Raw genomic sequence first — 11,479 nt, forward strand, 5'->3', positions numbered from 1 at the left:
CCCTGCCAAGCCAGGTATGAAGACGCAGCTCCTCCATTAAGTTACTCAGTTTCTGACACAGTCCACCCCACTGGTGGTGGTGCACGTGAGCACACGCACGTGTACACGTATACAAGCTCTTATATGCTTGTTTTATATGTTTCCTACATGCACTTGTTGTAAAGCCCAGATTAAAGGTCTGTAACACTCGGCGGTTAACTTACATGTACCTACAAGAATGAAACTTAAGTCAGGGCCTTGCTCCATAAATACGGGTCTGCTTGTGTTTGTACATTTGCCTAACAACAGTTATATGGGTCTCCATTTTTGGGGGGGAGTCTCTCACAGTGACATAGGGATTTACTTTGCTTTGAATGCTGCTGCTTTCTGTCAGCGTTCTCTCTACCCAGCCAGGACTTGAAGGAAGTTCCCTGCAGGATGCTAACATGGGATAGGACTCATCTGATCTGGGTGATATTCTTGCCTACTGTGTAGGAAAAAGTGGTTTCTCATTTTGAGGGGAAAAGAGGAGAAAAACCCCAAGCCCCAGCAAGCTTCCTAAGCAACTATGCATACTAACCTAACTCAGAGAACTCGTACTCCTGAGTATGCATACTAACAATGCATGCTAACCTAACTTATACCCAAGTATGATAGTGCTGTTTTGTTTTTTCCTTCTGTTCTGTCCTACTGCAAGCTGTACCTGTTACCTTACTGCTTCATTCATTTACGTATTTTAGCAGGGTAGACCAAAGTCTGAAAGCGCCACTCCATCATCTTTGTGGGAGGTTTTGTTGCTCAAACTCTCTATCTTGCTAGGATGCAGCACAGAAATATTAATTTCACTTATTTCTAGCAGGTAAATATTGAGAGAAAAATGGTTGGAGGAAGCAGGAGCACTAACAGCAGTTTATAGAGGATTGAGCTATGAGAGGCGAAGGGATCAGGGCGAGTCACTAGTGAAAAATAAGACACTGCTCTGTTTCTACTCCTGCAGAGTCATGCTGCCCCATCAGCATTTTTCCGCCTTCCCATTCTATGAAGTGAAATGGGAACTTCAGAACATTTGTACTGAGGGGATTTTGACAGATAAAAGGAGATAAGCTTGCCACAAGGCCCTCAGTAGGTGACAGGGAACCAATGTTCTTTGCACGTGTGCACTCATTGCAGGCAGGACAGGGGTGGCACAGAAGGCAGCGCTACCAAAACAGCAACCTGACCTTACCACAGGAAGGCTGCCAGGGAAATGCGGTCTTGTGCTTTTCATGTTTCCATTTCTTTCAGCCTACATTTATTCTTTCCAGCACAAACTACCAGCTTCTTGCAGGCTAATGCCCTCTTTTTAACTTCGATCATTTCCGATGTTTCCACCTTGCCACCCACGCTGCAGCCCTGACAGTGGTGCCCACACAGCATCTTCCCTGCGACCGTCCCATGCCCTGCTTCTGCTCCTGGCTGATAGCATGGGCCTCTTGAGAAGGGTTTGTCTTTTGCACAGTGCCAAACCTTTCTACATCACACCAGACTCCAGTGACACTTTAAATAACTCCTTAAAAAGGAAACAAAAACCTTCACTGACAAATATGTCTAGTATCAGTTTGTTTTTATATTCTTGATGGGCAGGTTGTTTATTTTTTTCCTTAAGCACTTACATTATGAAACATGTTTTCTATTGCTTTGTGCTGTATTCAGTGAATTGCACACAAATGGTTTCCATGAGACCTTTTCAGCTTTATATCTGGGTCATTGTACCAGGTGAGCTGCTTTGTTTATCGCAGGTATTTTGTATATAACATTTTTTTTTCCAGGAATTCTCCTTTAATTGTATTAAAAGTGAAATGGTGAACTTGGTGTCCTTTCCTCAGTAATAAAAGATGTCTGTTCTACATCCTGGGAAGTGGTAGAGCCTTTCAATTATTCATAAGCCCCATCCACCATGTCTCAGCTACTAAAAACGTGGGCTGTGTAGCACAAAGGTAGGTGATGCAGCTGGCTGATGAAACCATTACACTGGCTACAGCTGGCATCAAGACCCAACGCTGTTTGGTGTGCTCAACAGCGATGACAAAGAGCACTCGGGTACCCAACTCCTAACTTCCACACATCTCATGTTTGTGGATCTGCCAGGGATTAACTGAGGAGCTTAGCTGTGTGGCAGGTCTTTCTTTTCTCCCCCCAAAAAGAGAGTTTCTCTGCAAAAGCAAAATCTGGCGTAAAATGTTCCTACTGCATCCCTGCTACTTGTTACCTACCCTGCAAGTGGACAGCTGGTAACTTCTGCATTGTGCTTTTCTGGAGGTGGGGGGTGAGGAAACACTTATGTTCGTGTTTGACGAACACTGAACCAACTCTTCCCACAGTCTGGACAGTGACTTTGAGTACAAGAAATGAGGAACCACCTTTAGCAGGAAACAGAGCAAAAAATGGCTGCCCATCTTGAGTTGAATGTAGATGGAAAGTCTGTGCTTCCCCTTGCTAAAGGGCTACGTAAGGACATCGAGCACTCCTTCGTTCCTTACATGGAGAAAAAAAACACATAGGACTGCTACATCTTGGCTCTGACTGCTCTCCCAAGGAGGAACGCCCCTCATCAATGGTCACAGACACAGGAAAATTAGTATTCCTTAGGTATCACATCAAATAGGCACTGAGAGGCATAGAGAAAAACTGAGCAATGACACAGCTAAATGTCATGAGAACTGCGGTACAGACAATAAAATGTGTGGGATACTGGGTGGGGATGTAAAAGAAAAAAAAAGAAAAAGGAGAACAAAGACAAAACATTCCTGTTTAACTACGATGGCAAAATGTGACTCAGAAGGGCCTACTTTGTCTTTTGAGGGGGCAGAGGATAATCACATCGATGTACTTGGAGTTTAAAACCAGAATAGGCAGAGACCTCTCCATAGCTTGCTTCTTCACATCCTTCACTTACACAGAAAAGGGAAATCGAAGCTGGGTGATGAAAACCCTGAATCATATGCACTTCTTCAAAGGAAAAATGAACTACACAGTGTTTAAAAGAAATAAAATGATCATTTCAGAAGTTAGAAAGCACAACACCTTCTTGGAAGCAAGCTGTGCCAAAAATTTGTTTTGGGTGGGTGGAACACACGCTGTGGAATCAACCGTTCGGATTTCATTCAGCAGTAATTATCTGTAACAGAGGAAAGCGTCCATGTGGAACAGTAGGTGGGAAGGAGACCTGAACCCCCCTGCCTGTGTGTAATTCTCCTTAATAGGAGAAAAACAAAACAAAAAAAAAAAAAAAAAAAAAAAAAAAAAAAAAAAAAAAAACAAAGAAAGGGGACCAGGACTCTGACTTCCTTCTGCTTTGAGGGAATGTCAGTAGGCCGCCTGGCCCTTCTAGGTGCGGGCCATTGATGAACTATCTTCAGCCCTACTCACAGGTAATGTCTTACAGTTACCTCTGGTACTAAACAATAAACAGAGCTGGCACCCTGCTGGTTCTTGTTACCGCCTGGGCAGGGGAAGTCTGACACTGCCACCAGGCTTACTTGCTTCCTGGCGGGATCTTAGATGGAACCCTTCTCGTGGGACATCACTCCAGTGTGTTTCTCTAATGTAAACGCTGTACTAAGCATGCAGAGATTATGGACACAGTCACCGCTGCCAGATGGCTTTATTGAATGTCACGAACCCCAAAGGTCATTTCCCCCAAAGGCAATCCCCTTATTTCCAACCTTAAAATGAAGTTAGAGAACTTTTTATTGCTGTTAAATCTGTCCACGGTGCCAATTCTTCCACCATGACCACCAGAAATAAAAAGGAGCCTTTCTGTGGCTCCTCTCAGCCACACTTTAACTGAGGAACTCAAACCGTGTCTTTTTCAGGGTATTTCCTTCTCTCTCCCAGCTCCTCCACCCCTCCTCAGCACTGATTGTGAAATACCCTCAGTAGTCAAGGAGACAAGTGTGTTTTTCTGTAAAAAAGCCTGAAGAAACCACCATCAGCGAAAGAGAATCGGTCCCTGCCAGGCAAAGTCCAGGTGTGGGAAGGCGATGGTGAGCGCAGGAAGAACGCTCGCTCTGGGGCTGCTCGTGCTGTGCTGACAGCAGGGTCCTCGGGTGCTGTCTGTAGAGCAGCTCACACCAGTACACAACCAGTTTTTTGGAATCGGGGTACCGTTAGCATCCGAACTATTAACAGGCTCCTTTACCTTCAGTATTTCTACATCGCCAATGGCTTGGACATTGTCAGCAGTGCAATAGGTTCTAGAAGACGCCCTGAGGCTGCCCTCATCCCCAGCCAAACCTAGCTGGCACTTGCTAGTCTGGAGAGTCTACACGTCCACTTCCTGAAGTGGAAGAGGTTTGGCCTTTCCGAGCTCTTGTGCAGTGACACACGTCCACAAAAAATATTTTGGGCAAACTGCGTTTTCAGAGGTGCAATGCATACACCTGCACTCACAGGAGACTTCCGTGACCCCTTGATTGAAGACTTTTATAAGCAAAATCAAAATACTTTGTAGTTGCTTATGACAGAGACTGTCATGGGGAAGACTCAGTAGCTCCTAGATTCTTTTCCTATCTCCATCTGTGGTCCTTCCAGGGTGTTGCTTTCCATTTGGCCCAAGACTTCGGTCACACTAAGCCTGGATTGCCTAGAGAGGGTAAAGAGAAGGCAAGCATATTCCTGACAAAGGCATCCCTGCAGAATCCCAACTCTTCGAGAGAAGTTTCTTCTAGAACTGGCACTAATTTGTGAGTTTTACATGCAGTCAGTGTCACAGCCCCTTCTCCCCAAGCAGCTGTCCTTCTTTTTTCCTCTGTTTAGTGGGAATGGAAGGAAGGCAGCAAAACAGGAAAAGCAAGAGTTCTACCCTCTCTCAGTTTTGGTAAAGAAACACTAACGTGCATTAAGACACATCCACCTCTCCTGCTTGTCTCCTCAGACATCTAAAAGCGAAAAACGGATGCAGTTACTGGGGTGGGGAGCATAAATTCTGAACAAAACTTGCTACAAAGTAAACAGCATCATCAAACACTGGGAAGGTTAAATCAGCAGTTCACAGACTGACGTGGAACAAACCAAAAATTAAAGAGCAGAAATGAGGTTTACAAAACCTAGCATGTCACGGTTTCTCTCAACGTTTGAGCCACGCAGACCTAGACACACCTCTAACAAGACTTAACAGGCAGCACTGTCCCTTACCACTCTGCCAACTTCTGCTCATACTGCTCCCTGCGCTCACGATTTCTCTTCTCCTGCAAGGTTTCACCAGCAAGATTTTGGATGAATATTATGAGGCCCCCTGCAGGGATCCTGGAGAAAGAAGGAGAGAAGTCAAAAGTCACCCAGGGGACACGCATTAGTAATAACTTACCGGCAACAGTAAAAGGAGCATGCGGGGGCCAGCCACCAAATCACTGAAGTGTAACTTTCCCCAGTACTCAAATCACACCACAGTCTAAGGTACTCCTATTCTAATGTCAGCCACCAAATGCAGCCTGTCTTCAGCTGTGACTCACTGTAGCCCCTCTGATATTTTATTTGGAATTTACCCACCAGAAGGCACACCTAAGGCAAGGGGGTGAAAGGTCTTAACATGCCCAAACAACAGCTACAGATAACCTAATCCATAATTTCGGCAGTCATAGCCCTGCTTAACTTCTGTCCGGCTCTGGAGGTACTTGTGTTTTCACTGAGTGAAATGAGAATGAAAACTTCTGTTTCTCGTTTTTACACAGATTGCTAACCTACTGGCTGACAGCTCCCTGGGTGCCCTGCTGTTCAGAAGTTGCCATCAGGTCATCCAACACCCCTCAGGTGTTCAGTTCTGGGTTTGGAGCTGCTAGAGGAGCAGTTGCTGACAATGCTGAGAAGGGAGCCCAGAAGCTGCATCTCTTACACTCCTGGCCTTAATCCCAGACAACACAGATCCTTAAAAGAGGTGTCAAACTGCACAACCAATTGGCTCGTTAGGGACCATGCCAAGGAAGGGACATGGAAGTCATTTCTAAACTCATCCTCATAGTTTCCCATTTAATAGTAGTTAACGCAACCAGCAGAAAGATGCACTGAATTCTTATTACTGAGAAAAACAGAACATAAATCCAGAAAGAAAAAGCAGTTAAGCATCTGGAAGAGAAAGTCGTCATCTTGAGGTCCCAAGAAAAATACAGGAAGCCCCTCAGGGCAAGAGAGGAAGAAAGCTTCTGCAGACCCACCTATGATTCAAGGCTCGGTGTGGGAGGCTGCCAGCTAACACCTACCATGCCAGTCACACACCGTGACTCAGCCCCGCACCGGCAGTCACAGCTTACCCAAAGGCCGTTCCAAAGATGAAGCCACTGGCCAGTCCTTGCAGGCCCAAGTGCATTCTGAAGAGGGCTCCTGTGAAGCCTAAAAAACACAAAACCACTGAAACCATAAACAGCCCCCTCACCAGCCACGGCAGACCTGCTGAGGGAGCTGCTCTGCCCCATTTCTGCTCTGCCCCGTTTCTGCTCTCCATGAGCTGACGTCCACTTTTAACAGAGCAGAAACCAAGCGCTGTGGCCAGTGGGAAGGCCCCTCACCATACAGTCACAGCAGCCTGAGGAGCAGGCACTTTAACAGCCAGAGCTGAGCTGCTGTTGCAGTACTTCCCCAGGTCTTTATCCGCATGCTCTCTGCACTAAAACATTGCACGAAGCTCCTTCTTGTTCAGAAAGACTCCCCAAGAAATGCTAAAATGTCAAAGTTAACTCTGAGATTAGAACTGAGTTCTCTCCTGGCTGGAGCATGATCTCCCCACCACTTTTTTTTCCCCTTCTATTCAGCAGCAGCTAATAATAGCAGCTGCCATGTAAGGCAAAAAAGAACAGAAAAGCACGCACCCAACTGCAAGGGCAGTAAAGCCTCTAAAACTCAACAAGCAGATTGCTTACCTGTTGCCAAAAGGAGACATGCAAAATTTGGCACGAAAATGGTAGTTTATAAACAGTGCACCGAACTGTTATGAAGAGAGGAAATAAGAAATGCTTTCCCTGCTGAAGAGGTGGTTGAAAGAGCAGGTTATGCACTACACGTTGCATTTAGGCCATGCAAGCATTTTTCACACAGGAACTCCAACAAATATTTAAGACGAACTAATAAGCACAGAACTCCCGAATGGTTTCAGAAAAGCACTGGTATCTTTGTTACAAGGGCAGACAACAGCTGAGCAAAGTCACAAAGGCGCTCAGGAGAACAGGAAGCAAACCCCAGAAGCTAGAGACCTGCTGAAACCCAAGAGAGATGGATTCCTGCTTAGGATATTCTGTTTACGACTTCTGCTCCAAAACAGAGAAGCACACAAAGGTATAGCAGTCTCACCTCCTGCTGTAGCATAATTACCGATGGTGGTTTTATTGCGGTACGCAGACAGACTGGCGCTCACAGAGCTGGAAGGATAAGGCACAGAAGAAGTCAGCAGCTACACGTGAACAGGGCAGGTAGCAAACCACAGCTTGAAAGCAAGCTGGATTTCATTAAGCCCACCCTCAGGATGCTTCTAACTGCCCTGTTCCCAACCTGTCCAGAGCACGTGCAAACCAGCCACAAATGCCTTGACTTCTGTAACTTCACTGCATGCAGCTGTACAGTCAGAGGCAGGGGAGTACCACCTCCAGACCTGGATTTTGGATATGCCTTTTTTCTTTTTGTAAATAAAAGAGTTTTATTTAAATCCATCATATATTTAAGTCTAAAAGGAGCTGAGCAATGCAAAGGTCCTGCCAGTCAGTCATACAGCTACCACCAGAGCTAAGTCATACTTGTGGCATCAGCAGGGTCACTCGCTCTTGAAGCATGAGGTTTCCAGCCAGGATAGACACACCATCTCCTCCAAACACATTAACTAAGCCCCAAACCACTCTCTGTTCCCAGTTCAGTAGTTGCATCCTTCCCAGCATATCGGCAAGCCTCTGCATGACATCAAGAGCAATCTTCCTCTCTTTATCAACACTGTCATGTCAGCCTTGCCTTTGTACATGTAAAGCTTACAATCTCTCTTTAAAATGGGTAACTTGAAATTCACACAACTGCAGGACAAAATCTTCAACTTGGACTTTATGGAAACAATTAACACTGAGTGGCAAACATCTCCCTTCAAAGCTTTTTACAAAAAGGGGTAGTGAAAAAGGACGATGGATCTGATTGCAGGGGAGACACCTGGTGGACAACAGTGAGGTTGCACGTCTAGTGCAGAAAGATCCAAAGTAATCAAAAGTCCTGAGAGAAAGCAAAGAGCATGCTAATGAAACCTAAGAAGAGATACCACAGCAAAAGGAGACAAAACACAAGAGAAACCAAGGAATAAATACAGAAAGGTACAAAACTAGGAAGAAAGACAGAAATATAAAGCCAGCTTACTGGGAAAAAATGCTAGTCAATACTACTGGTATCTGAAAACCTAAAGGGGATCTTGAACACAACATACCTAAAGATACAGTTAGTACAGGTTTAGAACTACATGAATATCTACCATTTTCCAGGCCAGGGAAGAGATATTGCTTGTTTTAAAGGGCTTTAGGAAGAGCATGCCTAGTTTGACACTTTAATGTCAGAAATACACTGACACGTCCTGGGGAGAAAAATCAGAGAAGTGGAACACTATCTGTGCATTATTTGCATAGGAAAATTTGAAGGACTAAAGTGGTACGTACATATGGTATGTCTGATGATCAATGACTGCGTAGTAACAAGACAATCATCTGCAAGTACTTGAGGACAAGCACAAAGAATTGTGAGTAATGCTGCTGTATACAAACTAGGAGTAATCAGACATAACAAAAAGGAGAAAAATTAGCGTGGGATAGAAAGTTGTTCTGGAACAGCTAACACTTTGTAATACTCTCCCAGATAAAAATGTGAAAATACATCAAACTGAAGAGATAAAGCAAAAGCAGACATAAGCCGGTAAGTACTGGGAAGAGCACTGTTCAAATCAATAATGGTATGGATTAGATGTAACAAAGAGGGCTTTCCCAATGTTTTGTTTTTGTGTTGGTTCATCAGAGTACTGGGATAATTTAAAAAAGCTTAAATCCTCCTCATACTTCCACCTTATCAATCAGACTCGCTGTTAACACAGTCTTTTGAGCCTCAAGATGTAACGAGCAGTCTCCGAACAAGCTGCACACATTGAAGGCTCCTTGCTGCTGATGTTCAAACTTAAGCCAGTTTTTCCTCCCACTATTACTACTAAGGAAACACTTACTTGAATAGTGCCACAAAAGCTGCTACTCTCCAGCTCCAGCGCCAGCCATAGCGGATGAAACTCCTGAGACCCGCACGATGCGCAGATTGCTAGAGCAAGAGAGGAGAAAGGTTACTGGTCACAGACCTGCTCCTTTTTACCAGCACCACCACACTGTATTCCAGGGTACAGGTGATGGTTTGTGAGACTGACATCACTCAAACCACTGGGAATGGCACCCTGACCCGTACAGACAAAGTCAACCCTCGTCAGAGGAAAGGGAGCTCATGTTCATCCCAGCCATGAACAGGAAAACCATTAATTAAATCCAGTTTGTAATGTCAACTTGGTCTTACTAAAGACCAACATGTGCTGCAACACATCTGGGGGAGACAGCAACAGCTTTCTGAGAATGATATGGGAGACTAATAGAGAAGAGGGGACAAACTGGTAACTAGTTTTTAATTATTATGAGTTGATATATATATTTTTATTTATATATATTATATAAATATAAATATTATATTATGTATCATTATATTAGTATATAATATAATATTATATAATAAGATATATTACAATATATATAATATATATTTATTATATATATATTATATATATGTATATACATATTATATATGTAATATAATATAATGATATAATATATATACTATATTATATATAGTATTTTATTATGTTTATTGTATTATATTTATATATTATATATATTGATATATTTTAAATACATAAATAATAACCTTCTACGTTAAAGTGTTAAGAGGCCATCAAGCTCTACAGCTTAGCACTGGCACTTCGAAGTTTGACAATAAGATGCTTTTTAAAAACTGCAGTAAAAAGAAGCTTCATAATAATTAAAAATATTGCAGCTGATATCAAGAAAGAAAATAAATTCTCTTTTCCCATGACTATGGTGTAAGTGCTTAGCACTGGTGCACATACAAAGGACAGTCTGCAGGACTGAGTATAGTCTGACACTAACGCCTTGTAGAAAGCAAAGTCAGGGACCCTATCCAAATAGGGATGGATGTAAAATTAGGCAGATTTTTAAGGATTTTTTTTTTCCAAATAACTCAGGTAACAAACACCCGGCCTGCCCACGAGGAAGGGCAGGCAGTGAGCGCCCTGCAAGCATGTGGGCGCTGGAGACGGCTTTCAGTCTCTATATGACTGCATTTTGTGTCTGGCTCTGTGGGGCAGCGCCTGTGAGAGGTAAGCCAAGCGGCCCAACGCTATCAGGCTTTGGCTTTGGCCAACACGCCCAACCTTTCCTTGAGGAACTGTGGGCCCACGAGCACGCTGTGGGGGCAGGAGACGCCCAGCGCATCCCTCGGGGCAAGCTGTGCCGTTCCCCGCGGTCACATCCCCGGGGCCGGGGTGGCGAGGTGCCTACCACCGCATCGGCTCGGTTCTGGAAGAGCTCGCCCTGGCTGCGCTCGATGAAGGCTCTCCGCGCCTGCTGGAAGGCGGGCACGCCGCCGTACACCCAGCCCACCACGCCGCCGGTGAAGGCCGACTTGACGATGTTCACCACCTCCTCCGGGTACTGCTGCTGATCGCTGCGAGGGCACGAACCGCAGAGTCACGGCATTAGGCTCGGAGCAGCGCTCCGCGACCGCCCGGCCCCGCCGCCCCCGGCCACCCCGTCACCCCCCGAGCCACGTCCCCGTGCGCCAGCTCCAGCCTCTCCTTCAGCACCCGCAGGGACGGGCACGCCACCTCCTCCCCGGGCTCGGCGGCAGCCCCGGGACAAGCCTCGCCCTCCGCCACCCCGGGGAGGTCCCCCCCGCCCCGGGGCCGCCCTCGCCCCCCTCACCCGCGCCGCCACAGCTCCCGCAGCCGCTCCCAGCCCGTCTCCGGCGGCGGCGCGGGGCGCCCGAACCCGCCCGCCATGGCCGCGGCGCTGCGGGGCGGCGGCAGCGCCCCCTGCCCGCCCGGCGGGGCACGGCTCGGTCCCGGGCTGCCGCCCGCCCCCTGAGGCGCCGGGAGGGGAGCCGGGGGGCTCCCAGCCTGAAGGCTCCTCTCCTCCACACGAGTCCGCGCCCTGCTGGAGGTCCCAGCACCTCTACAAGGGAACCGCCGGCCAGTTCGGGCCTTGTCCTGTTTACAAAGCCCGGCGGCCGGGGGATCGAGTGGTCGCGGCTGTTGTGGTACAGCGAGGAGGGAAGCAGGCTGGGAAGTGCCCAGCCCGTGCAAGCTGTCCACCAGGAAAAGTTTTCAGTCAGCATCACCCAGGACTTGCAGTGGTGACTTGGACAGTATTTCACAGATTCCACTGAGACACCCCAGATATTACTG

General features: G+C 46.4%; 1 protein-coding gene across 1 annotated transcript; it reads right to left on the reverse strand.

Moving 5' to 3' along the window:
* Positions 1–3,603: 3,603 nt before the first annotated feature.
* Positions 3,604–11,074, reverse strand: TIMMDC1 (translocase of inner mitochondrial membrane domain containing 1). Its single transcript, XM_032194945.1, has 7 exons — positions 10,998–11,074; positions 10,575–10,740; positions 9,185–9,273; positions 7,300–7,367; positions 6,267–6,345; positions 5,155–5,265; positions 3,604–4,603 (listed from the first exon to the last, which is right to left on the reverse strand). Exons 1-7 carry the CDS (start codon positions 11,072–11,074, stop codon positions 4,504–4,506), a joined length of 690 nt encoding a protein of 229 aa, XP_032050836.1. The 3' UTR covers positions 3,604–4,503.
* Between the last annotated feature and the right edge of the window lie 405 nt (positions 11,075–11,479).

The sequence above is a fragment of the Aythya fuligula genome, chromosome 1 (genome assembly GCF_009819795.1).
Source record: "Aythya fuligula isolate bAytFul2 chromosome 1, bAytFul2.pri, whole genome shotgun sequence".
Lineage (NCBI taxonomy): Eukaryota > Metazoa > Chordata > Aves > Anseriformes > Anatidae > Aythya > Aythya fuligula.

Bases quoted from the DNA above. Each gene is read 5' to 3' on its own strand.
- TIMMDC1 (XM_032194945.1), bottom strand. From the start codon at position 11,074: ATGGCGGGCGGGTTCGGGCGCCCCGCGCCGCCGCCGGAGACGGGCTGG. The intron at 10,741-10,997 runs GTGAGGGGGGCG...GTGCCCTCGCAG, and splicing joins CGGGAGCTGTGGCGGCGCGG to CGATCAGCAGCAGTACCCGG. The intron at 5,266-6,266 runs GTAAGCTGTGAC...TTCTTTCTCCAG, and splicing joins ATCTTTGGAACGGCCTTTGG to GATCCCTGCAGGGGGCCTCA.